Source organism: Cygnus olor, chromosome 24 (genome assembly GCF_009769625.2).
Source record: "Cygnus olor isolate bCygOlo1 chromosome 24, bCygOlo1.pri.v2, whole genome shotgun sequence".
Classification (NCBI taxonomy): domain Eukaryota; kingdom Metazoa; phylum Chordata; class Aves; order Anseriformes; family Anatidae; genus Cygnus; species Cygnus olor.
The window spans coordinates 3,280,137-3,306,154 of record NC_049192.1 but is presented as its reverse complement, the minus strand read 5'-3'; the positions used below and the strand labels follow the sequence as shown (position 1 = coordinate 3,306,154).

The 26,018-nt window shown below is 63.6% G+C and overlaps 1 protein-coding gene across 18 annotated transcripts in view; it reads left to right on the top strand.

The window, feature by feature from the left end:
• The window catches only part of ATP2B4 (ATPase plasma membrane Ca2+ transporting 4), a 45,090-nt gene that overhangs the window by 1,850 nt on the left and 17,222 nt on the right, over nucleotides 1-26,018 (top strand). For 4 of the 18 annotated variants that reach the window (XM_040536255.1, XM_040536243.1, XM_040536256.1 and 1 more), the window contains exons 2-7: nucleotides 16,499-16,959; nucleotides 20,530-20,727; nucleotides 21,412-21,669; nucleotides 22,301-22,426; nucleotides 22,868-22,993; nucleotides 24,448-24,483. In XM_040536255.1, the coding sequence (XP_040392189.1) occupies nucleotides 16,764-16,959; nucleotides 20,530-20,727; nucleotides 21,412-21,669; nucleotides 22,301-22,426; nucleotides 22,868-22,993; nucleotides 24,448-24,483 (940 nt within the window). In that variant the 5' untranslated portion in view covers nucleotides 16,499-16,763. Of the gene's footprint in view, nucleotides 1-1,249; nucleotides 1,494-2,014; nucleotides 2,122-2,763; nucleotides 2,934-4,780; nucleotides 5,107-8,011; nucleotides 8,616-9,419; nucleotides 10,286-10,598; nucleotides 12,027-12,528; nucleotides 12,546-16,498; nucleotides 16,960-20,529; nucleotides 20,728-21,411; nucleotides 21,670-22,300; nucleotides 22,427-22,867; nucleotides 22,994-24,447; nucleotides 24,484-26,018 lie in introns of those variants that run through there. The other 14 variants (XM_040536251.1, XM_040536242.1, XM_040536253.1 and 11 more) reach the window with 13 other exon arrangements.

Below are 26,018 nucleotides of genomic sequence, written 5' to 3'. Positions count from 1 at the left end.
TCAGGGTGGCTTTGGTGGCTTCAGGTGTCCCCCCCCGGCCACAGATCATGCTCTCCGGGGATGAATGGAGAGAGCTGGGGGGGGGGGTCCTGGAGGCCTCCCAAAAGCCTCGTGCCCTTTGCTTCCCCGCAGCCGTTGACTCTGCTCTCAGATATGTCGTTTTCCTGCCCCGTGCCAAAGCCGGCGCAGCACCGCCGTGATGGAGGAGTGCCCGTGCCGGCTGCGTTCGCCTGGGCAGGGCACCGGAGCGGCCACGCAGAGCTTCCCCATTCCTCCAGCGGTCCCGGAGCGCCGTGCCCAGCCCCTCGGGGCTCGGGCTCCTTTCCCGACCCACCCTCGCCCGCAGCAGGGCCGTGGGTGCTGCACAGGGGACGCTTTTGGGACCCCAGCACGGTGCTGGCGCCTTCCCCGGGGAGACGAGCTCGCTGGGGCGATGCCGCCAGAGCTGCAGGTAGAGACTTGAGAGGGCGCGGGGTGGTGCGGTTGCTTTTTTTTTTTTTTTTTTGGTATTTTTTTGGTTGAGATGGTGACGGAGGGAATTCCCTGCGCTGGCTGGCGTGCTGTGGGTCTGGCTCCTGCAGTGCCGGGGATCCCCGTGCTCTCCGGCGCCGAGCCGCGCGTCCTGCCCTGCGCCGTGCCCACGGAGCTGGCACCCGGCGCTGGGAGCGGCCGTGGGGCAACCGCAGGTCCTGGGCAGGGTGAGTAACAGCAGGGAGGGACTGCTGCTCCTCCACGCCATTGTTGTGCAGCAGAAAGCACCGGGGTGGAGCCGTGCACGGAGTTTCCCCCTTCCCCAGGGCCTTCCCTGGCTGCCCTGAGGAGCTGCCGGCACCTTCCCTGCCCGCACCGTGGCTGCGGGTTCCCTGCATGCTCCTTGCTCACCTCCTTGTATTTATATCTATATATACATAAATAAAATATATAGATATTTATCCTCGCTAGGCCATGAGTTTACCCACAGCGGTTACCAGCCCCTGTTGAAGCTCCAGGAAAGGAGCCTGCGGGGATCTGGGGGACGCGAGCAGTCCGGCGCCGAGCGGCGGCTCTAGGGCGAGCAGCGGTTCCCCTTATCTCCTGCTCTCCTTATCTACCAGCTGCTCCCCTTATCTGCTGCTCCCTTTATCTTGCTCCCCTTATCTACCTTCTGCTCCCCCCCCCGGGGCTCCCGGGCCCCTCCCCGGCGGGGGCAGGCTGCGCCGCGCTCGGCAAATCACTGCTGCTCTCCGAGCAGGGGGATGCCGCGGTGCCTCGATGGGCTGCGGGTCTGGAGGGATGGCCACCGCGTGCTCCGAGAGGTGCCACCTCCTCCGGCGTCCCCAAATCCCTCTGTCTCTCTCATCGGAGGCCGCTGGGATGGGAGCCAAGCGGGCTCGGGGACGCGGCGTGAGGCCGGGACGCGGCTGCCTGGTGGCTGGGGGAGGTGGATGGAGGCGGCGGTGGCGTTGCTGTCGCACGGGTGGAGAACCGGTGGAAGAGGAAAGAAATCGGCCTGGGTGAGCTGGGGAATCGAGCCCGTCCCTGTCGGCCTCGTGCCGTGGCCAGGAGAGACCGAGGACCCGTCCCGTGGTGCTGGAGGTGCTCCTGGGGGAGGCAGGTCCCAGCTTTGGGCGCAGTGGGAGGGGAAGGGGCTCCTCTCCCCGGCCTCCCTGGTGAAAAATCCTCCCTCTGTGCAAAATCCTCCCCCCTACAATGAGGGGGGGGACCGCAGTGGCCGGCTGGAGGGGGGGAAAACGCGGGTGGTGGCACCCTGTCCTCCCTGCCCCGCTCACGTCCCGGGGTGCAGGCCCACGGTGCAGCTGTGGGAGCCCCGCTCCCTGCTCCCCGCCAGGGCTTTCCGAGCCTCAGCTAATGAAACGTCCAACTTTGATGTTTTAATTAGTCGCTTTTGGCTTTAATGCGGAGGGGATAATAGAGTTTCCGTGGACTTATAAATCCTGCCCCTCGATTTGTTCATTAGAAAAGAGGAGGGAAAAAAAAAAGAAGCTAACCCTGGATAGGGAAAGGAAGAAAGCAAAGGCAGGAGACATGCGGAGCGCATGACGAGCGGCTGGTGTGTCACTCGCCGGGATGGGGACTCTTTAAAGCGCTAATTAAGCAACCTAGGTCCTCCGAGAGCTCCCCGTGAGTAACAGCTGAGTGCGGTGCCCTCCTGCCTGGGAGCTTCTGGCTCTCGGTTTTACCCGGGGGAGCCGAGGTGTGGGGCTGGGCGTTGGGGTGTGGGGTGTCCTGGGCAGGAGCATTTCTGCGCGTGCCACGGAGCTGCTCCGGCACGGCCACCCCGGCACGGGGACAGGGACCTGGGGGACCCTGGCACGAGTGTACGGGGCCACGGAGCGCTTCCAGGCTGCCCCCATTGGGGGGCCTGTCCTGTCTGCAGCCCCTGTGCCCCCCGCACAGGCTGGGGTACGTGGGGACTCCTCGGCAGGGTGGTGGAGGCCGAGTGCAGGATTTGGCCGCCTGTCCGCGCTTCTTTGTGCCGACGGGGAAACTTTGGCTTCCATGGCAGGGATGAGTCGGCAGCCGGGCACCAAAAGCCAAAGGACCTGGGCGCTCCGGCGTCCCCAGGCTGCGACCGCCGTGTTGCTGGCATGCAAATCTCTATCCTTTTTATTTTTTTTTAATGCAATTAATGTATATTTCCCCCCCGCCAAAGCAATCGGGGTCTGCTGGACGCAGCGAGCCGCTGGGGTGCCTGGGCAGCGCGTCGGAGCCCTACCCGGAAGAGTTTGGCCAGCAGGGGATGGGGAGGGAGGAATCCGATCCCGATCCCTCCCGCTCGCCGACGGGAGCCGAGCGCGGCGCTTCCCGGGGCCCCGTGCTGGGCCTGCCTCTGCCCCCGTCCCGGCGGCCGGGGGGGGGCTGCACCCCGCGTCCCCCCGACTCCTCCGCCGTTGAGGCCGCTGCCGGCTCCTCTTTGTCTGAGGTGCGGAAAGGTCAGCCCTGCCTGACGCGGCGCCGTCCCGTAGGGAGCTGGGAATAAGCCGGAGCCTTGTGCCGCGGGGTCCTGACCCCAGCATCCTCCTCCTCCTCCTCCTCCCCACGCAGAGGAGGAAGGCTTGGTGCTGGGGAGCATCGCTCCGCTCCGTGCCGATGCTGGCCGGGGGCTGTGTCTGGTGACGGGGGGGCGGTGGGGAGGGCTGAGACCCGAGGCGATTGCTCCAGCAGTGACAGCCCCAGAGCCTCCCCCTTGGCCGGGGCTGGGAACCGAAAGCGCCGCTCGCGGCTCCTGCGCTCCCCAGGCTAAAAATAAGCTCGCGGCGCCGAGGCTGCTCGGCCCGGGGGGGCTGCTGAGAGCTCGGCCCCACCGGGTGCTCGCGGGGTCTGGCCGGGGCTCGCCGCGACCTTTGCTCTTTGAGCGGCGGATCCCCCGCTCGGGTTTTCAGGTCCGGGCTCAGATTTCGGGCAGAAGGCGGCCGATTTGGAGTGCCGCTTCCTAAGATGCTACTTCAGGACCCCGCTGGGCAGCTCGGGCACCGTTGTCCCCTTGCTTTCCCTGGCTGTGGTGTTCGCCCTCCCTCTCGTGCAGCTTTTTACATCTTCTCCCTGCTTATTCCTGCGAGTCGCCGAGCTCAGAGATGCTCCGTCTCTCACCCCGGCCCTCCCAGGGACTTAGCGGCTCGGCGCTCCGGCTTCTTCTCTCTTCCTTCCCACCTTCTTGCAAGCAACTTAAAAGCAACCCCGGGTTAGTGAAGCGCTCGGCTGCTCCGGGCAGAGCTCGGGCTGCGCTGTGCGGATGCTTTTTACCCGGCGGTGGCAACGCCGCTCACGTCCGCGTGCCATCCATCAGGCTGCCACCGCTGCGGGCAGCCAAGGGACGCGAGGACACGTGAGAAGATGGCTCAGGCCTCCGGGCAGCTTCTGCCTCGGCTCCCTTTGGAAGCCCCAGCCGTAAGGTTTGCTGTGATAGCTGAGCTCGGGGTGACGTGGGAGGGGGACGGATCCGGGTGTGATGTGCTGGAGGTGCCGTTTGGGGCAGGGGCTGTCCGGGAAGCTCCCGGTTCTGGGCGCACCCACCCAGGAGGAGCCACACGTTTCTTTGGACAAACGCTGTGAGAACCCGCAACAAAAAAATACGGGGTGAAATATCCTGGTCGGTAGCACCCGGCTGGCATTGGAGGAGCCCCAGGAGGGCTGCGGGAAGGCAGAGCTGGGCCTGGCGAGGGTCACGTCGCTCGTGCCAGTCCTGCTGCTGCAGAAGAGGAGGAAAGCTGCAGCAGCAGCCCGCTGGTACGCGTTACTCAGTGCCGGGATTTATCCCACGTCCGGGCGGAGAGACCTGGCTGCCTCTGCCCGGGGGCACTGGGGAAACGGGGTGGGGGAGTGAATCAGCTGCGGGGAGCTGGGACCGTAAACCCGGCTTGGCTGTGGAAAAACTGAAAGCGCGGCTCCTCTTTCCTGGGTGTCCTCGTGCAGACGTGGCTCTGAGTCACCGCATCCTGCCCGACGCCGCCTGGGGAAAGCGCAGGGGCCGGGAGCCGCGGGGCGCTGCGGGGCCGGGCTGCTCCCCGAGCCGGTGACACCGCGGGGACCGCTCCTGTGACCCGAAACACCCGCGTCCCCCCGGCCGTGCTGCCAAAGTGTGAAAGTGCCCAGCCCGCGTTTTCCAGGGTGACTAGTGCCAGCTATTTTTAGTCGTCCGGGCTCGGCTAAATGATGTCTTTTGAGTTTTATTTGAGGGAGGAGGGGTGAAGCGGGGCTATTTCCCAAGTGACGAATTGCTTGTGGAGCTGACCCCAAATGGGCTATCCAAAACCAAAAAGGGCCGGAACAGCTGAGAGCTCGGGCAGCTTCCTTCTTGGAGAGCATCGTGCTGCGCGCCTCCCCGAGCGAGCTCCTTGGGGAAGGAGAAATTCGCCTTCCCTGGGGGGGAAACCGAACCTCATCCCGCTACCTGCTCGTGCGTCCCGGGGGATGCGCTGTGCCCCCGAGGACCAGCCCTGGGAGCGCCGTTCTGCTCCTCAGGGGGTTGACTCTGCGGGCTGCTCTTCCCATGGGTGGCTGGAATTACTCGGGTGTGTGCCGGGTGCCAAAACGCAGCCGAGCACGGCTCCCGGAGGAGAGGCTGCTTTGCCTGCTGGGGAAGGAGGCTGGAGCCGTGCTCTGCAGGTGCATTTTTTGGGGAGGCTCATCCGGGGTGGTGGAGAGGTGGCTGCTCGGGTACCTGGTGGGTGCTCGAGGGCTGGGTGCCGCTGTGGGCTGGGCTCTGGTGAGCCCAAATCCTTCAGCCTCGCGTTCTGCCTCCGCTCATCGCTGGATTCTCTGGTGTTGAGGCTGTAGTGCTATCTCCTGTCCTGCTGCCTTTAATCTCGTTTAATTCATTGCGTCCCTTCTTGGCGTTGTTTTTCCTCTCCTCCCGTCTCTCCCTGTCCATGCCTGCCATCTGCAGACGCGCTCGGCTGCCGTGCGCCAGGCTTCACCTCGCGCTGACGTCCTGCGCCGCGTTTATCTGCCTGCCCGGGGTGGAGCAGGCGGCGTTTCCTTGTTTTTCTCTTCCCTGCAGCATCTGCATGTTTCTCTGCAGGGCAGCAGCCGGGGGAATCCTCTCGCTCCTGCAGTTGAACGTGAAATGCATCAAATCCGTGCAAGACGCTGCAGCTCACGCTCCTGCGGCGCAGGGGGGCGCGTGCGGGGTCTCTGCTGCTCTCCCCGGACAGATGCTGCCTGGAGGCTTGCGGTGTTTCCTGCCCTGCCTGGCACCCTGCTCAGGGGACTGTCCCTTTTCCCTTTGGAAAGGACAATGAGGGATCCTCCCTTCCTCCTGCCGCTCCTCTGGCCGCAGCTGCCTGCAGCCTCGCTGTTTTCCCAGCCCTGCGGCGTGCGCAGGAGCCTTGCTGCGGTCCTGCCCTGCTCGAGGGATGGGTTTGGGAAGCAGGGACCCGGAGGAGAGGGCAGGGCTTCCCCAAACCTCTCTCTGCCCTGCAGCAGGAGGTCGATGGGCAGGACGAGGAATCCTCTCTCACCCCTGTGCCGTGCCGCTCGGCTCAGTGGCAGCGAGCGGGGAGCCAGCAGCCGGCTCAGCACCATCCGCTCGCTTTATTCCAGGCAGATCCTCTGGCAGCAGAACGCCCCGATCGCTGCAGTAATCTCCTGCCCTATCGCTGCTAAAGCCGCTGTTATCCCCAGATTAGTGCTGGAGCTTCGATACCCACCTGTACGCGCGCCTCTGCTAGGCGGGGGCTGCCGGAGCCGCGCTGCCCGCGGGTCCCGTGAGCGCAAAGCGGTGACCGTCCCGCTGTCACCTCGGGCGACCTCGTGGCTCCGAGGCAGTTTGTTCGGAGGGCAGGGAGCGCTGCTCGGCCACTTTAGGGCGGCTGGGTCTGTGCTAGCTGGGGCATGGCTCAATGGGGGGCTTGGGGTGCTGCACCCCCATTTAATGGGGTGTCCGTGGCGAGGGGGTGCCCTGAGCATCGCGCCTGGCTCTGCTGCGAGGGTCGCTGCCCCAAGCTGGTTGTTTCTTGGTGTTGCTGTGGGTTGACGGCAGGATTTTAATGGTGTGAGCTGCAGGTTTCCATCGCTGCAGGGTGCAATTTGTGGGCGTGAAAGGTGCGTGCGGTGACAAAATCTGGGAGGTGGGCGAGTGCCAGCGGGGCTGGGAGGCACCCTCAAGCTGGGGGGGGACACCCGTGGGCAGCAGGAGCCTCGCCGGCAACTTCATGCTGACCCTTGAGGATAGAGCTATCCCAGTGCCTCTGGGTTACTGGTGCAACTGGGAGCTGCTGGGGCAGTGCCCAAAGCACAGCAGGAGGGAGCATGGGGGGCTTGGGGCGCAGCGCAAGGAGGGCGCTGGGTCAGGATGGGGCCGGGCACAAGGGTGCGTGTAGGGGTACGGGGCCATGGGTCCCATCCAGTCTGGTGACACCGAGGAGGGGGCTGCCCCCAGCTGCCAGCACCCGTCGGTGATTTTGGGGCTGGCGCAGAGCAGCGCAGCCCGGTGTGAGCCTCTCCGCAAGGGCTCAGCCTCGGCAGGATGACTCTCAAATCTATCGGCGCTTTAATTAAAGCACGCTAACGGTTTTCAGATGCATTGACACCTAGCGTAGGCAGAGGACCTAATAACTCGGGGAATGTGTTAGCTGCCTGTGGATTACCTTGGGGCTGTGGCTGGCACTTGTGGGAAGTGCAGCTCTAACAAAGAGGCTTTGAAGAACAGACCCGGCGTGCGCTTTCCCTGCTCGGCCCCGCGTGCTCTCCCCACGCCCCCCCTGCCCTGGAGGTGCAGGACGAGGGGGTGTCCCGAGGCATTGAGGGGTGGGATTTTGGCTATGGGGGAGCCGGGGGGCAGCAGTGGGGTGAGGGCTGGGTGCTGCATGGCTCACCCCGTGCGTGGGGTGGATGCCCCTTTGCCCCCAGCCTCTCCGTTCCAACCTCACTGTTCAGCTCCGGCACCGTGCCAGCGAGCCCCTCTCCTCGCTGCCATTTCCCTCCCCATTCCCTCATTTAGGGCTTTATTACTTTTCTTTTTTTTTTTTTTTTTTTTTTTTTTAAAGCAGATTCCTGCTATTTGCTTAAATAGCTGCTTCTCCAGCCCCGGGCCGTGGGGGAGCCTGGTGGGGCCAGGGCGTGCGCGCACTCTCCCGCAATATTTTGCATTATCCTGAGCAACTGGCTCGGATTAGCTATTCCTTCCCCTGCCCCTCCCCGTGCTCTCTTGGCCCATCTGGCTCTCCTCTCTTATTTATTGGTACATATTTTCCAGGCTCTGATTTGCCTCTTCTGCAAAGCCGCCGCTCTGCCCAGATTTGATCTCCCGATGATATCACGGGCTTCGCTCGGCGAGGGTCTAATTTGGTGCCGGGGATGCAGGGCTTTCTTCCCTCGTATAAATATTGCCTTTTGGTCTTCTGCGTCGCTCCCTCTCTCCCTCCCTCCCTTTAATTAGACTTCTTACTGCATGGAACAGTTTGCAGTTATATATGGAAAACAGCCTACACTTTCCCAGGAGCGGGGCATGTCGGGAAGGGAAGCGGCGAGCAGCCGGCGCGCTCGCCCTGGGAGCGCGGGTGTTTTTCCTATCGCAGGCACGCTTCTGCCGGCGTTGCTTTTTTAACCCTTTTGGGGCGAGGAGGGGGCTCGCAGCCCCCCAGCGTGGTTGCTTACCTTTCCCTTTTGTCCTCCCCAAATCCCCGCCGTTTGTTTGGAGCTCCGAATGGAGAAGCCCGGACGTCCCGGTGGCGCAGCGCGAGGGAAACCCGCGAGCATGGGTGGGAGAAGTTACCCGTGATGTGAGCCGGAGCCGACACCGTCGGGAGCAGTGAGGACGGCCACCCTGTCCCCAGCCCGTGTGGCAGTGTCCCCTCGGCCGTGTCCCTGCTGCTGGCCTTGGCGTCGGGCACCCAGCTTGGGGACGTGCCCCCGGAGCCGTCCCTGCTGCCCTCCAGCACTGGGGTGGCCGGGCTCGTTGGGGTTCCCCTCTGCTGGGGTGCACCCACGCTTTGGGGAGACCCTGGGCGTCAAGCCACTTGCTTGCGCTGTGGTGCCAAACAAGCTCTGCACCCCCTGCCTCAGTTTCCCTTGCTGTGAACAGGGGGGATTTTTTTTTTATCGCTGTTTATTATATTTTTTTGCGCGTGCTCTCTCTTTTCGCCAAGGAAGCGGCTCGTCGCGCCGGCGGAGAGGTTAGTGCTGCGCGCCCGCTGCCGGCATCGCTCCCCGGGGACACCCCGCGGTGGGGCAGGGGGCTCAGCCTCCTCCCCGGTGATGAAGGGCCCCCCGCAGCACGCAGGGAGGGAAACCAAACCCATCCCAAGGGAGAGCCTGGCCGTGGGATGTCCCCCGTGGGTGCTGGGGTGCATGGGGCCGGCGGGGCGCTCACCGACCCCATGGGTGACAGCAAACACAGCCGATGCTTCGCCCGGCTGCTGCTGGAGGAAGTGGCGGGGCCTATTTTAAGCCCCCGGGGATGTTCAGGGTAGGAATCCCCTCTCCCTGTGTAATCCTGCTAAAAATACCGTGGCTGTACCCATGCGCCCCGGCCGCTCGCTCTCTGCTTCTCCGGGTGTTGTTTTGCCTGCGAGACGCCCTCGTGCTCCGTGGGTCGGTGCCTGCCTGCTACTTTATTTTATTTTAAGCCGAGCTGTTTCTCCTCTCCCTGAAGAGGGTGCAGGAAGGTGGGAGTCGGGACTGCCGGGATCTCCTCCCGGCTGGAGGCTGGCGGAGGGCTGCAGCTGCCCCCGGCACCTCGCTGCCTCAGTTTCCCCACCCGTGTATGGTGCAGGGGGGCAAGGTCCAGTCTGCTCTGGGACGTTGCCATTGTGATTAACGGACCATAATTAATCCCCTCCTGCACGCAGGGCTGCTTTGACTGGGAATGAGATGTGTTGGAGCCACGGGGAGCTCTGGTCCTGGGGCTGCGGCAGTCGGAGCCCAGCAGGTTCCCAAATCAGGCCGGGTGGGGGGGGCCAAGGGGCACCCTGAGGACTCGGTGCGGGCTGGCTCAGAGTGGCGATGGACGTGCACCCGGTGGCCAAATCTGATGGGTATCTGCGGGGAGCAGGGTGAAGGGGGGGGACAGCGGGGATGGAGCTGGTCCAGGAGCCTGGTTCTGGTTGTTGTGCCAGGGTCTGGGGCTGCCCCTGCCCCTACAAACGGCTGCGGGGCAGGGAGCACCCCGTCCCTTAGGGAAGGGCTCCCGGTTCCCCCCGTCTGGCTTTCTGCACGCGTTCTGCTTTAATCCCGCCCTCGTGGCCTGCGCCCTCTCCTTCGGAGCGTGTCTCCCCCAGCCTGGCCAGCACTGACGTCCGCTTCTGAGCGACGTTCCCTGCCTCAGCGCTTCGGGAGCCCGGCCTCCGAGCATCCCCGTGCTGGGCTTGGTGTGGGCTCGCTGGGGGCTGCGGGGTGCCCGGCCAAAAACCCAGGGCCAGGTCTGCGGCGGGGCCGGAGCGTGGCGGAGGTGCTGTGGGGTGCCAGCGTGGGGCAGAGCTGTCCGCCCTGCTCCCCTCGCCACGGGGGAATCGCACAACGGATCCAACTGGGTTTGGAGGAGAAGGGGAGGAAGGAGAAGGAAAAAAAAAAAAAAAAAGCTTGAGTTAAGAGTTGCCCAATAGTTGGCCAGCTGCTGCCTTATCACCGCACGTGGTGCCTGCGATGCTGGGGCAGGAGGAACCAGTTTCCCGGTGCTGAGCAGGAGGGAGGAGCAGGGGATGAAGGCCGGGGCTCCGCACCAGCGCGGCACGGTTGGACACCGCCAGCTTCGATGTCGCAGCCCCCAGCCCCAGCATCCATCCCTCTCTCAGATGCACCCGGGGCTGCAGCACCCTCCGAAGGCACCCGGCCCTGGTGGCTCCAGGTATTTGCGTGCAGCAGAGGCTGGGGCTCGCTTTGGGCCTCCTCCTGCATTCCTCCCCCTGCCCGACGGCTGCGCTACCTTGTAAAGCACAAAAGAATAATGAGAGGAGCCCGGGTGATTTAGTGCAGGCGCCGGGAGAGAAATACCAAGGCCTTAGATGGAAACATTCCCCTTGACAGCTCGCCTGGAGACTCCCTCCGATTTTTTTTTTCTTTTTTTCCACCCCCCTGAAATTCCTCTGCCTGCGGTGGCGCGGGGAAGCCCGGGGGCGCGGGCAGATTCCTGAGCCCCCAGCGCAGAGGCCTCTGCTCCCGCCACGCGCCGGTGGCTTCGGCACATGGATGTCCCATGTGGGAACCCCGGGGCCGGCTCCGGGGCTGGGATTTTGGATTTTGGGGTGCTGTGCTGGGGGGGAGCTGCGTCCGAGCTTGTCCTGTGGTGCCGCAGCGCGTCCGGTGCTCTCCTGCCTCTTCGCCGCTTCTTTTGCAAGAGGCGATTGCTGCCTTGGGCGTGCAACAAACCAGTTTCCCTACCTTAGTGAACAAGAGGCGAAATAGGAGCAAATGTGAGCGGCAGCTTTAATTAGTGGGCTGCTGGCAGCTGCTCGTGCTCCCTGCGGGGGGGGGGGGATGCGCCAAGTGGCTGTGCTCCTGGAGCAGGTTGCATCTCGCCGCCCCTCACCTGCGCCCTTCTCCTTCCCCTTGGTGTTTCCTCATGGCTCAGCCACCATCCCATTCCTCCAGCTCACTGCTTTTTGGTCCCTGCAGCCCTGTGGGAGGCGGAGGAGGAGGAGGATGCGTGATGGTGTGAGGCTGCTGGGGTGGGATGCTGCTGCTGCATCCACGGGGGTCACGGTCGCGTGGTTCGTGTCCCCGTGGCGGCTGTGCGGGGCGGGCGCTGCGCCCTTTCTGTCGCCCCCAGATCTGTGTGGTTTTGTGGGTGTCTTGGTGGGGATGGGGTTGGGGTCAGCTCTGCCTGGGCTGGGCTGGGTGCGGGAGGGGATCTGGGCTTCGTGGAAGCGGGGAGCAGCTGGTGGCTTGCTGCCCGCGGGGACCCATCGTGCGTGGGGACGAGCGGGTGAACCCCCCGGGGGTGGCAGCTCTTGGGGACGTGAGCCCTGACCCATCCAAGTCCCCTACCCGGGCACTCAGCATCGGCCCGGTGCATGGGTGGTGGCTGCGTGGGAGCCTGCTCCGCGTGGGAATTGGGGAATTTGACGTGCTCAGGTCCCCCCCCTTCCTACAAGACGAAGGCTGGGAGCTTGCTCCCCATCAGTGCAAAGGGCACAAGGGGTCTCCCCAAATCGCTGGGATCTCCCCTGCCTTTTGGCTCTTGCATTTCCCCACCTGCTGGGGACATCCCCGTACGCGCACCCCGGGGTGCCTGCAGCCTCCCACGCATCAGGCAGCTGCAGGTTGGGTGGCACCGGGGGGGGGCGGTGGTGGGTTCCTGCCGGCGGGTGCCCCGCAGCCATCGAATGCCACCGTCCCCTCCCCTGGGGCTCCGTCAGCCCGCGGCGCTCGGCGAAGGAAGCGGATGCTGCGGTGGGAGGTGGCAGCAGGGAGGGGACATCCCGTGGGGGTGCCCCGTGGCAGGGGGGGATGTTGGGGCACCCCCAGATCAGGGGAAGGAGGAAGGAGAGCCCGATCCTGGCGTGGCTGGGGAGCAGGAGCGGTCGGAGCGGGTCCTGTTCCCTCGTTGCACGGGTGGTGGTGCAGCGATGGAGCCGCCCAGGTGATGGGTGAGTGCGAGCCTGGTGGGGTCTGTCTGGGGGTGTTTTGGGGTGTCCCTGCTCTCTTATCCGCTCCTCTAACCCCACTGCACAGTGCGCGGCCTCTTTCCGTGGCATCAGGGCGGAGGGCTGAGGTTCCCACGCCGTGACCTTCGCTGCCTGCTGACAGGCCCCGACCCTGCCTCTCGTCTTCCTGGGCTGAATCGCTCGGTCCTGAGGGTGGGAATCCTGCGGAGGACGCACCGGGGGCTGCCCCAGCCCCCTCGGGATCCGTGCACCGTGCCCCCGGGGCGTGCCATTTGCAGCCACGAACCAGCTCAGCGATTTATGAGCACCTCTCCCCCGAGGAGTGTTAGTGCACCGGGGGAGATAACGCGCCTGGAGCCGCCTTGGTTTCCTCGTGGGTGTCCGGTGCCGGTGCCGGAGGGGTTAAGCGCGGCGCTGGGCGAGGGGAAGGCTCCCCATGGGTGTTGCTGGGAACGAGGAGCGGAGCCGAGCGTGCCGCTGCCATCTGCACATTGCGATTTGGTGAGTGTGCGGGGAGGGGCCGCGTGCCCCTGCCCCGGGGCTCCCCGGCCCCCCGCTTCCTTCGGGGGGGGGGGGGGGGGAACGGGGACGGTGCGGGGGGGGCGGTGGTGGGCGGCTGCGGTGCTGCTCCAAGCATGTTTGGGGGGCAGAGAAATGCCCAGGGGGCTGCTGCTCGCCCTGGGCACGGCGCTTTGGCCAGGGGGGCCCTGAGGTGGGAGTTGGGCAGAGCGCTGGGGGGCGCGGTTGTGCCCTCCCTGAGCCCCCCCCACCCCCCGGACTGGCCAAGAGCAGCTCCTGCCCTGGGCTTTTGGATCTGTTGGAAGCAGGCAGGGTGCGTCGCGCGGAGCTGCCCGCTGAGCGTCCCCGTTGCGCGTCCCCGTGTGCGGGGCTCCCAACGCACTCCCCAAGCTCTTGCTCCATCCCCACCACGAGGGGCTGCAGCCCAGCAGAGCCCACCTCTCTCCTGTCCCACTGATCTATCTCCTCTCCAGCAGCTCCTTGGCTCAATGGGGTCCGTGCATGGTGGGAGCAGAGCTGGGGAGAGCAGTTCAGTCTCTCCCTGGATGCTTTTTTAATTTTTTATATATATATATATTTTTTTTTTCTTCCCATTTGGCAACATAAGCAGCATCCCTGGCACAGCTTTCCGTGGGCTTTGCCATGGCAACCTCCAGCAGCCAAAAGCTGCGGAGGAGACGGCCCCCGTGGTATGGCTCGGGGCTGGGGCAGCAGGGCAGGTGCTTGGGGGGGCAGGAACTCCATCAAAGGGGCTGAGGTTTGCTCAGGGGGCCTCATCCTGCCCGGCCGAGCTGGGGGTTTGTGGCTCTGCTCACCCCCGGGTGGGTGGGGAGGCAAATGGGTTTGGTTTTCCTCCCCATGGTGGGGGGAGATGTTTGGGGCTTTCTGGAGCAAAACGCAGAGGAGATTTTCCCCATCCTTTGTGGGTTTAACTTTAAAAAAAAAAAAAAAAGCCAACAGCTGAGCTTGGTTGGGTTGGCTACCAGGTGCACGGCGCTGGGCTCGCTGTCTGCCTGCTCCAAAACAGGGAGGATTCGCCTCAATCTGCAGCACGGGGACACAGCGAGCGTTGATGGTGGAGTCCCAGGAGAGCTGGGGACCCGCGGCGGCATCCCGTGGCGTGGCAGCCCCGGGGCTCGTGCTGGGGAATTTGGGTTCCCGAGCGGGTTTGCAGGCGCATCCCCGTGTGCCTGCTGCTCTCCGTCGGTCCTGCAACAGCTGCCCGAGCAGGCGTCGCAGCGAGCCCTCTCGGGGCTTGCTTTGGAGGTGTCACGCAGGACGTGCCCGGCTGATTTTCACTCCAGCTTGGCTTTTTCTCCCTGGGGAGGGAAGCCGTGAGCCCCCGGCACGCGAGCAGCGTCACCGCGGATTGTGCCGCGGGTGCACTTTGTGATTTTTTGGGGGCTGGGAGCACCGCCCAGGCTGCTCACAGCGCTGGTGCCTGCAGGATGGGGTCCAAATCCTACATCCTCGTCCCTCTCTGAGCAGCCTGCTTCCTCTCCCCCCATGTTTAGGGGCAGGCGGGCTCCTTTCCTCGCACCGGTGGCCACCACGGCGCGGGACGGTCACGCCGGCGCGCACCCAGGGCCGTGCTGGCCCCGGTGCAGGCGTGCGGCCGCTCTCCCCGGCCGGGCCGGAGGTGTAATGCAGCCGTTTATTATTCCGGGCAGGTTCGTCTGCAGCACTGCATCGGCTTCACGGCTCCCTGGCAGCCGCTGCCTCCTCCCCGCCTGCTCCCTCCGCTCCGTGCCCCGTTGTCCCCTTGCCGCCGCGCTCCGGGAGCGCCTCCTTCCCGCTGCCACCACCGAGGCCCTCGTCTGTATGGGGACACCGGGAGGTGACACGGCAGCGCTGGCCGCTCCTCGGGCTCTCTGGCTGCGTCCTCCCACCCGCCCTGTGTTTTCTTGCTGTGGGATGTGTCTGCGGGGTGCCCAGCGTCCCGTAACCTCTGCCTCCCTCGCTGTCCCCACGGGGGCCTTCGGAGAGCCCGTCTCCCTCTGCAGCGCCTGGAGGCTCGGAGAACTAATTACTGAGCTACGGCGGCCAGCCTGCTGAATGCTGCGGGAGTCGTTAGGCACTCATTAGTGTTAGGTCTTTGAGAAGCTTCAGCGCAGCTCTCCACTTGCCTGGGATGGATCCTGCCCAGCCCAGCCAGGGAGCGGAGGAGCCTGTCCTGTGCGGGCAGGACGGGGCAGAAATGGGCCAGGAACGGGTCTGGGACATGGGACCGTGCTCTGTCCCTAAGCTCTGGGGCCAGGGGGTGCTCAAAGAGCCGCCCCCTGCCAGGTCCCTGCTTTCTTCTTGACCACCGGAGTGAGTCCCGGGGCTGGTGCTGCAGCGGGCAGGAGCTCGCCGCCGCCCTGGGCAGGTAACGATGGGTGCCCCGTGGCTCCTTCGGGGGTAATTACGGGCTAGGCCGTCACAGTATTAATTAGCCGCCTTTCTCTTAGCCTCTCAGCTCCCTTCAGAAGACGTTAGTGACTGTGAAAGAGGGGGAAAATTAGTGCGCCAAGGTGGGGGGGCATTATCTTTTTTATCTGTTGATCAGCGGGAGTCTGCTTAATTGCATCAGCCGTCTCCTGCCTCCCACCGCCGGGCGCTTTCACGCCGTTAAATGACGGATGAGCTCGGCTCCCCGAGGAGCTGCGTGCGGCGACGGGGCTGGGCACGGCCAAGGATGCTGCTGCTCCAGCTCGCTCCCTGCTTTATGGGGTCAGGGGGCAGAGCCAAGGCTCTGTATGGGAACGGCAGCATCCCCATCCCATTTCCACCTTCGGCTGCTGCATGGGACCCTCCCGTGGCGGGCCCGTTGGTGCCTGTTGCCTCCTGATAACTCCGCGGCCACCCGGGCGTTACCGGTGGAGAGGGACCGGCGTGGGGGGCCAGGCTGTGGGGCAGGGAGGGGGCTGCTTTTTTTCGGGATCCTGCTGTTTCAGGGGTTGCTGAACCGGTACCGTTGGGGCTGGAACTGGGGGTGTTTGGTGTGGAACTGCCCAGGCTGGTGGGTTTGCAAGGGTGGTGGTCGGTGCTGGAGGCTGAGCTGGGGAGCGGAGCCAGAGGGGGCCTTTGGCAGAGGGAGCCCTCGATCCCCTGGTCCTTGCTGTGCCCCAGCTCTCTCCGTGTCCCCGGTGGCCACCAGCACCGTTCCTCCTGCTCCTGGTGCTGCTGTGGGATCCCTAAGCCCTGGGGAAGGGGGATGCTCACATCACTGCCTGGTCTCATAGATTTTTGGGGTTCTCCCACCCTTGCAGTGGGGCTGGCAGCGTTTGGGGGCTTTAAGGGATCCGGCTCCTTGCAGGCTGCGGTGCGAGAGCTCGAGCAGGGCACAGAGGGAGAGCTGAGGAGGTGCCATTAATGCAAAACGCTCTTTATTTCGGAGAAACCCGTGGGTTTTAGCAGTTTCCTGACGGATCTCTCGGCGCTCAAAAGCCTGCTGGGTGCTGCGAGCCCCTTTCTGTCGGCTGCCTCGGGATGCTTTTGCTTACCTGTTGCCAGCGCCGTTACCAGGCGCTGCCTCCCTGGGACCGCGGGGCGGAAACAGCTGTTTTCCACTGCCGAGCTGTATTTTTAAACCCAGCTCAATGGGAGCATTTTCGGGGCCAGCCAGCTGTGGGCTGAGCGGAGAACCACCTGGCCGCCCTTCCTGCCCGGCGGGCTGGGCCGAGCTCAGCTTTCACCGGGGTTTTTTTTTCGTCCAAAAAAGCCAAACCTTGGGGTTTTGGGGCAGAGCCGCCTTTTTTTTTTTTTTTCTTGCTTTTTTTCTTTAGCAGAGCCGGGTGAGCCCGCGGTGCCGCCGCGCGCCTCCGAACCATGCCGCCTCCTCTTCCTACCCGTACCCATCCCGCGGGGGCTGCGTGCGTCCGGCCGCGGGCCCCCCGATGACCCCCTCCTCCTCTTCCCATCTTTTTCTCTTTTTTTTTTTTTTTTTTTTCCAGCTCCAGTTGCTGTGGTATCCAGGGAGCCCTCCTCCTGCCGCGGGAGATGCACGCCGGGCGTTGCTAAGGTTGCCTCCGCGGTAACATGCGCATCCTGTTTACACCTGCATCCGGAGGAGAAGGGCTCGGCTAGAGGCACCGCTGCGCCCGGGCAGCCCCCAGGGACCCCCGCGGGGCCGCCCCCAGCTCCCTCCCCAAAAAGCCGCAGCCTCGCGGCCGGCCCCTGCGTCCCGGCGCCCCGCGGCGCCGCTGCCGCCGGGTCGAGATGACGAACAACGTGGCCGACCACCACCCCGGGAACTCGGTCGCCGAAGGCAACCATGAGGGGGACTTTGGGTGCTCCGTGGTGGAGCTCAGGAACCTCATGGAGCTGAGGAGCGCCGAGGCGGTCGCCCGGCTGAACGACTCCTACGGCGGCGTGCACAACGTCTGCAAGAGGCTGAAGACGTCGCCCGTCGAAGGTAAGCGGCCGGCCGGCGAGGTGGGATGGGTTGGGGAGCTCGTGGCTGGAGCTGTCGGGCTCGAGGCGCTCGTGGCTGAGCTCAAAGCGCGGTTCCGTCGTGCCGGGCATCCTCTGTGGGTCTCGGGGACGTGGTTCCATGCCTCCTGGTGAAAATAGGATGGCTGGTGGGGTGTGAGGGGTATGGGGCTCCTCTCCCAGCCCCGCTGCTGCCCCGAGCGTGGTGCTGGCCTTTCTTCTGTTTAATAATTCGCAGCGCTGCGTGGGATGTGGGTGAAGGGGGTGTAAAGGTTGGAGAGCGCTCAGCGGCATGGGGACCTTGTGTGTGGTGTGGGCATCTCGGCCAAAGGTCAGGCAGCACGTCCCCAAGGCGCTGATGGGGACGGGGAGGCGCCCGTAGCCCCGTAATTTTAGGGCTTCTTCAATGTGAACTGGAAGCCTGGGTTTGGGTCCACCTGAGCATCGTAGGTTTGAGCGGTGGTGGCCGGTTTGGTGCTCCCCTGGGGGTGCTGGCTGATATTTGGGGAGTTTGGGTGGAAGGATGTCATTTCTCCTCCCCGTTTGCAGGGGTGGCATTTTTGGGGCCCCCTGTATGGAAGCAGGGCCGGGCCGGGTGCTGAGGCTCCCAGCCTGGGGTGTCTTTGGGTGCACCCCCTCCATGGTGTTCAAGGGGTTCTCTCCCCGTGCCCCTTTTTTTCCAGCACCACAGTGGATGTGTGGGATGGGGACGTGGGATGGGGACGTGGCCACCCCACGGCCCCGCAGCCTGGCAGGCTGTTGTCGCTGGGGCTGGGAGCTGGGGTTAGCGTGTTTCCCAGCTGTGAGCGGGACCGGGAAGGGGAGACAATCCCGGGATGTCATTAGAGAAGGGGGGGGAGTCCCGGTGGAAATACCAAGTCCTGACCGCAAAACAATGCGCTTGGCCGTGCCAAAAGGTGAGCGCGCTTTTGGGGGCGGGAGGGGAGTGGGGCGGGGAGGGAAGCAAACCCAAAAGGCCCTGGTCTGGGAGCTCAAGTACTGAGGGGATGCCGTGTGATCCCGATTCAATCCCTGCTTCCAGGCCTGAGCCCCTGCTCCGCACACGGCTGTTGCTTTGGAGGCGACCCCTGTGGCTTGTCCCAAACACCGTCCTATTGAGCCCAGAGAGCAGAAGGAGGTTATTTCCTATGAGCTGGGATATTATTAGGAAAAGTGAAAGCCCAAAGCACTGCTTGGCTCCTGCCGTGCTGGGTTTGCCTCTCCGTGCTCCATGGGGAGCCCGATGGAGGTGTGATGGTACCCAGCGAGGGAAGCCCCAGAAGAAGGGAGCTGCAAGCCCAGTGCTGCGCCCTGCCCCGATAATGACCGGGTGGGATGCCCTGGCCAGGTTTTAGGGCAGGATGTGCAACGTAGGGGCTTCATCCTCATAGGGGGGAATCTCCCCGTGCGCAGGACGTGCAGCCTGGGGGCTTCCACCTCATAGGGTGGGATCTCCCCATGCACCACTGGTTTTGGCAGGGGTCTTTCCAGTATGGGGGTCTCCTCTTTGCCTTTTGCCCAACGAGGTCTTGGTGGACCCCAGCCCCTTGGGGGTCCTGCAGAAGGGGTGACCCCTTTCTCCCCATGCCCACCGCACACCCGTGAGGGACCGGCCCGTCCCCGACCCCGCTGCTGGGCATCCTGGGGTGGGAAGGGGAGCGGGGCGGCAGCGCGCAGCGGGGCTGAGTCACCGCTCGGAGCGGCTCCCGCCGGTGTCCCCTGGGCGACGAGTTGTGTCGGCGAGTACCGCCCTGACTCACCGCGCTCGTCGTGGCAGCTCCGCGGCCGCTGCCTCCTTCCCGGCCTCCGCCCGCGGGGCTGCAGCAAGGAGCCTGGCGTGGGGGGCCTCTTCCTGGGGAGGCTGGCTCTGCTGTGCCGAAAAGCAGCTTTGCTTCTGCTCTGCCAAGGTCTCCCGTGCGCCCTGCTGTCCTGCTGGGGGGGGGAGTAACCAAAGATCTATATCGTCAAAATGAGGAAAATGGGTGAATGGTGGTAGGATCATAGGAGAAGCCTCCGCAGAGAGGTGGAGGCCAGGCGGGGAGGTTTACCCTGCGGTCCCTGTTAGCCTCTAGCCTGGAGAAGTACAGAGCTGTGGTGCCTCCCCTCTGATCTGGGAGCAGCGACTGCATGGGCACTTTGTCCTCCTTCTGCAATTTGTGGCCTCCACCCCAAATTGCTCACTGCCCCCCTGCGGGGTCCTATCCAAACCCTGCTGTGGCCCCAGCGAGGAGCGGTCAGCTGCTGGCCACGCTGCATGCCTGTCGCTCTTTGCAACCCTTCCTGCCCATACAGATAAATTAAAATCTACCCCAACCTCATTACCCCATGAGAGTGGGGGTAATTAGAGGGGGGGGATAGACCCTGGAGGTGCTCCCAGGTGGGTTTGGAGGAGCCACGTGTGCGCCCTCGGCGGCATCCCATGCATGCCGAGCCTCCCAGCTGTGACGCCGGCGTGAGTCAGGCGCGGCGGTTAGCGACGTTTAGCGATGCTTAGCGAGATTTTCCATCCCCGCCGCCGCATGGGCTGGGCTCGGGGAGGCCACGGGGGCCGGGAGATCCCGGGATTAGGGCTGGGTGGGGATGCACGGGCTGCTCCGCCAGCGCGTCCCATCCCCACAGCCGTGGGATTCGTCACGGTGGGGGGAAACGGGGCGCATCCTGCTGCTGCCTCCAGCTGGGCTGCGATGGGGAAGTGGCCCCGGGGTGGGGTGTGGCGCTGCCAGGCTGCTCCAGGCACCCATGGGTGCCCCAGGGCCGGGCGTTACAGCCCCTGCCCGGTGCATTTCGGGAGCTGGCAGCAGCCCCGGCCGCTCTTAAGGTGGAAAACGCAGGGGCTCGGCACGGGGCTGCATTAAGGTGGTGCTGGGCTGGGAGGGCTGCACTTGCCTTGTCCCCCCCCCCCCCCCCCCTTCCCCCCAGCTCTTTGATGCGTGGGGAGGCAGCAGGGCCGAGTGCTCTCCCCATTGCTGTGCTGCTGGAAGGCTGCTGTGCTCCACCACCCCCTGCAACCCACAGGAACGGGTTCAGCCCCCCCCCCAAAACCCAATTCCCCCCCATTTTTTTTCCTGCTCTCCCCTCTCCGGTGCAGCCAGGCTGAGCAGCAGCAGCACAGATCCAAGCTGTCCTATTCCTTTCCTAGCTCCCACCACCCATCCCAAAGCAGGAGCAGCCCCCGGGTCGTGCCGTCCCTCATCTGCCGTGGGGCTCAGCGTCCGCCGGGGTCGGAGACGCTCCTGCGGCGCTCCCTGCTGCTTCCCCTTCCCCAAGCTGGCAGGAGAGAGGCATCAGGTGGCTGTGACAGCTCCGAGCGCCGCTGGCGGTGCCAGATTTACGGTTAATTTGCTGCAGCGTGTAAACAAGCCGGCCAGCGCCAACTGGCATTAACTGCGGCACCGGGGAGCAGCGGCTCCGTGCCTGCCCTGGGTGTCCCTCGCCTGGCTGGTGGCAGGAGCAAAACCCAGGCTCTGCTCCTCTCTGCAGCACCAGAGCCATTCGGTGAGGACATGGAGGCAGCGCTGTCACTCGGTCTCATTTCTCGCCGTCCCCTCCCCAGGTCTGTCCGGGAACCCGACCGACCTGGAGAAGAGGAGGCAGGTGTTCGGCCAGAACTTCATTCCCCCCAAGAAGGCCAAGACGTTCCTGCAGTTAGTGTGGGAGGCGCTGCAGGACGTCACGCTGATCATCTTGGAAATAGCAGCCATAATCTCCCTAGGCCTGTCCTTCTACCACCCCCCAGGCGGTGACAATGAACGTGAGTCCCGGGGTCCCCGCTGGGCTTTGGGATGAAAGCTTCCCCCGTGGGCCCGCCCATCCTGGTGGTGCCTCGGAGCCATACTGCTCCTGCTGTCCCCTTCGATGGTGGCTTCTCCCCATCCTCGGGGCCCTTGGTGTCATCCCACACGTGTCAGGGGATGTGCACTGGTGGATGTCTGGGCAGAGCTGTCACCATGGCGCTGCTCCTCGCTGTTCCCCAAGGGATGCTCAGGGGGCAAGGGGGTCTGTATGGTCTGGTGGCTTCCCAAATCCCACGTGGCTTCTTTTTTGGTTTGGGACAAGGTGTCCTTTGGTAACTCCCCCAAACCTGGCAGTGCTCTTCCCAGCCATGATGCCCCATGTGGGCGATCCTAGGATCATTAGGGTTGGAAAAGCCCTCCAAGATCATCTGTTCCAACCACCCCTACCACCACTGTCACCCACTGAACCATGTCCCCAAGCACCACGTCCAACCTCTCCTTGAACACCCCCAGGGACGGTGACTCCACCACCTCCCTGGGCAACCCCTCCCAGCGCCTGACCGCTCTTTCTGAGGAGAAATGTCTTCTCATTCCCAGCCTGAACCTCAGGGAGCATCCCGGCTCTGCTCTGTGTGTGTTTCTCAGGAGACACCGAGCATCCCGTTGTACAAACAGGGTTTTTTTTTCCCCCCAACCTGCAGTGTGCGGGCAGTCGTCGGGCGGTGTGGAGGACGAGGGCGAGTCGCAGGCCGGCTGGATCGAAGGGGCGGCCATCTTGTTCTCGGTCATCATCGTGGTGCTGGTGACCGCCTTCAACGACTGGAGCAAAGAGAAGCAATTCCGGGGCCTCCAGAGCCGCATCGAGCAGGAGCAGAAGTTCACGGTCATCCGCAAGGGGCAGGTGATTCAGATCCCTGTGGCCGAGATCGTGGTGGGAGACATCGCGCAGATCAAATACGGTGAGTGGGGGGTGCGGGCGGCCCGGTTGTTCCTCTCAGAGGCCGGGGCGATGGGGCTCCGCTCACCAGCCTGCAGCAGGGGCTTGTTTCAGCAACCTGCTGGTCCCAAACAACTCACAACCATGTCCTTGTTGGTGAGCATCTCCCCAGTGAGGTGTCTTTGGGAAGACCTAAACGTTGTAGCCCTCAGGCTAGATGAGGTCCTGCTCCTGGCTTACCGAGGGCTATGCTCGTTCCCTGCAGCTCCCATCAGGAATGAGTTTGTTTTTTTTTCCTGTATGGTGTTTATTTTCATGTAGAGCTCTTTCCTACCTCTGCAGGTGGATGTTTGTGTAACAGTTTGGATGTATTGAGGCTTTGGGAAGGCGTGGTGTTGTTTCAGTAAAAGCAAGTATGAGGGAGCACCATACAATTGAAAGACCTCACAACTAATGCTTTGCGTGTGAAGATTTTAGAGCCATTAGATATCGCTCTTGAATACCCTCCCTTTGCTTCTCCTACCTCTAAGCTTGGTCTGAGGCTGAATTTTGAGTCCTTTTGCTAACACCCGAGTCCTCCTGGGACACAGCAGGACACGGCAAGCTGTGGCTGGCTGGGCTTGGACTGATCCCTGTCTTTGCTCCTCTCCTAGGTGACCTCTTGCCATCAGACGGGATCCTGATCCAAGGGAATGACCTGAAAATAGATGAGAGCTCGCTGACCGGGGAGTCTGACCAGGTCAAGAAGTCTCTCGATAAAGACCCCATGCTGCTGTCAGGTGAGGCTTCTGGGCGGAAAACCCAACTCGTGTTGGCACCAGAGCAAAAAGCCTGAGGTTTCGGCGTGGTTTGAAGTCCCAAACCTGTCGGCATCACATTGTGAATTGCTGAATTGATCGAGACGGGATCCTGACCATCTCTTTGGCAACCTTTGGTGGCTGAGTTGTGGCTCCCAGAGGAGCTCCTGTACCGTGAGAGACATGGGAACGGCAGCGGCACCTTTCCAGCGTCCCCATTTGGGCAGACCCCATGTCCCAAGTGCCCCCGTGCTTGCTGTTGAGGCTGGCAGCGCGGGGGGAGATGTCCCAGGGAGGAAACCCTGGCTGGTGTGGGGGCTTTGTGCTGCTGTGTGGAGGGGGCTGCTGCCTGGTCCCGGTGTTTTGGGGGCGATGGGAGCTCTGTGCTGGTGTCCTGCCTCACCGCGCCTCCCTGTGTGCCAGGTACCCATGTGATGGAGGGCTCCGGGCGGATGGTGGTGACCGCTGTGGGGATCAACTCCCAGACGGGAATCATCTTCACTCTCTTGGGGGCAGGAGAAGGAGATGAGGAGAAGAAGGTGAAGAAAGGTAAGGAGATTACCGAACCCTCTTCTTCCCTCCTGTTGCCTTTCTCCTTTCCCTGGGGAGCATCTGCTTGTGCACAACAAACCAACGATGGGATGCGGTTGGGCTTTAGCGTGTGTGACCGAGGCAGTATGGCAAGCTGTTGTGGCAGCGTGGGGCGTGCTGTGAGGGGAAAGCCCCTCGTGCACCCAGACCTCGGCTTTCCGGCTCTTTTCGGTCATGGCTCCAGCTCTCCTCCTGCCAGCTGCAGCCTGCAGTTGGAGGGTTATGGGGTCACGGGGAAAGGGGCTGCTAGCGCTGCCCTGCAGTGGCACGGTGCTCATTGCCCATGCCGTGGTGGGAAGGTGAGTGCCTGCAGGGTGTCAGCAGCCCGTCCAGAGCCTTGGAAACTCGGCTGAAGATCTCTGCTGAGCTTCCTGGGCAGGGGATGGAAGCACAGGGGATGGAAGAAGGTGAGGAGGGGTTTGTGCCCTGCTGGGTGGAGGAGAGGAGGGCAGCCGGGCGGGCTGAGCTGTTCCCAATCATGCTGGGACTTGAACGCTTTCCGGCTCTCATGTCCCGCTGCTCCGTGCCAGCCCTCCTCAGCCACAAAGGCTTCAAAGCCAGCGTTGGTGTGAGTCGGGCCGGGGAAGCTGGGGTTCTGCCGAGCTCAGAGGTGGGAGCGTGGGGAGCAGCTGCTGGCAGAGCTGAGCAGCAGCTTTCCTGGGACCCGGGCACGGTGCTTGGGGTTTTCCTTGTCCCCAAGCTCTGGCACTCAGCCCTGCAGCAAACCCAGCTCCGTGCCACGTGCTGGGGCCTTGCAGCCCTCAATTTGGGAGCAAAAGTTGGGGAACAGAGAGCTTCACTGTGGTGCGGGGGGGGGGGGGGAGGAGAAACCAGGTCTGGTGTATAAACCCCTTTATCACACTCTGCTTGTATAGATTACAGAAGCCCCATGCTTCTGGTGTTGTGGAGGCACACGGAGGACCCCGATATGGGGATAGTGCCCACCACAGACATGGGGGGGCTCTACCCCATGTAGTGCTGCCCATTGCAGGGGGGGCAAGTCTGTGTGTCCCCATTGGATCTGGTGGCAGCAGGGGGGCCGGAGTGCTCAGCATGTGCTGGGCACCGATCGAGCTCTGTTTGTGGCTTCTGTCCAAAGGCCTGAGACACCTCAGCACCCTGTGGGGTGCTGGTGCGGGTTGTAGGGAGTGCTTTACATATGGGGATGGGGTGCTGGGGGAGCCGGGGAGCTCCAGACCCTCCTCGTGCTGGGGTGCAGGATGGCCTCCAGCAAGGTGAGCTGGCAGGGGTCCCACACTTGGCACCCGAGGGTGACAGCAGTGGTGCTGAGCCCCGTGCGCGGATGCCGCCGGAGCAGCATGCGGCCCCTCGGAACGGGGCTGGCCCATCCCGTCCCTCTGCCGGCCACAGCTCCGTGTGCTCAGCCCTGCACCCTTTCTCTCTTTGAACAGGTAAAAAAACCGGAGCCCCCGAAAATCGCAACAAAGGTAACCAGCCTCTCCATCCTTTGAACCAGCACCACACTAACTACCGAGCATTCCTCCTTCCTTCCTTCCTTCCTTCTTCTCATGAGTCTGTGCTCTTTGCTGCTCCGGCGGGACTCTCGCCTCGTTGTCCTGGGAGAGGGTGCAACGGTCCCGCGGCTCCGGCACGGCCTCATGGCGCTGGGCGCAGCGGGGACGATGTTGGCTGGCTTCCCCGTGGCCACCTCGCTCTGCTTGGGGTTAAGTCTTCGTGCAGGGAGGACGGGGCTCTTCCCGACAGCCCGGACCGTTGGCACAGCATCCGTGTCCGCGCTGATGTGACCTGGTGGCTCTGAACCTTCGTGCCCCCCAGGAGCTGCCATGCTGTGGGCTTTGTGGTTGGGCACAGCTGGGGGAGAGACATGGGCGCATCGCGTCCTCCCGGGATAAGCCACCCCTGGGACCTGGCCTGCGGGATGGTTGCACCCTCTCCTCCCATGGCCTCGACTCCGTGAGCGTCTCTCGCCAGTGTTTCTCACCCTGTTCTTTGCAGGCTGTGGAGGAAGCCCATTTCTGCACCTCTCTCTCCACCTCTTTCTCTCTTTCTCTCTCTCCTCTCAGCAGTTTGAGTTGCCCTCCTTCCCGTCAGACTGTGTCCGGGTGCTTGTTCTGTCCGTGTCGGGGGCTGGCGTGAGGAGGTGGCAGATGCGGGGCAGCTCGGGGCTGTCTCCAACCATCGAGGGGACAGGTCCTGGGACACCTGGGGGGCCCCCGCTGTGCCCCCAGCCCCAGCAGCCTCGCAGGGGGATCGCATCCTCTTCTTTTCCCATCCCGCTCCACAACTCCCAGCCGACCTGGGTCTCCAGACCCTCAGCTGGATGAGGGCAGGGAGTTGGGCCGAGCTGTAACAGCTTTCTTGAGTCCTAAAACCGTGGTCCTAAAAACATGACGGATGGCTCAGGGCTGGGGTACGGGAGCTGGCTCACCCCTCTTCAAACTCCATCTGACCGCCTAACCGTCCCCCTCCATCTCACCCCTCCAGCTCCCCTGTGAAAGGATTCCTGCTGAGTCCCCAAAGGGCATTAAAAAGGCGTTAAGGCACTGAAGAGGGGCGCAGAGCAGAGGGAAGCCCCCTCCCAAGCTTGTCCCTGCTGGGACAAGGTCTGCCAGTGCACTGGAGCAGCTATGGAGCCAGCCCAACGTGCTCCCTGTGTGCTGTGGGGGGCGAAGGAGTCCGTGGAGGGGTTGGAGACCTCCTGCCCATGGCTTGGGCAGTGGGTTTTCTCCATCACCACCACGAGAAATGGTCCTGCGTGGCCCCTGGCCACCGTCAGCTCCAAGGACCCTTCATCCCTGGGGCTGGGGCAAGGGGTAGATGGCAAAGACTGAGCGACAGGGAGGCGGCAAGGCCCTGGGCCACAAGGTTTCCATGTGCTTGGATGCGTGTGTCGTAGGGAATGGTGTGTGTCGTAGGGAATGGTTTTGTGCTCTGGGTTTTCTCTCTCTCTCCCACCACCATCTTTCTCAGTGGTGTCCTGTAGGTCTTCCCGGTCTCTCTC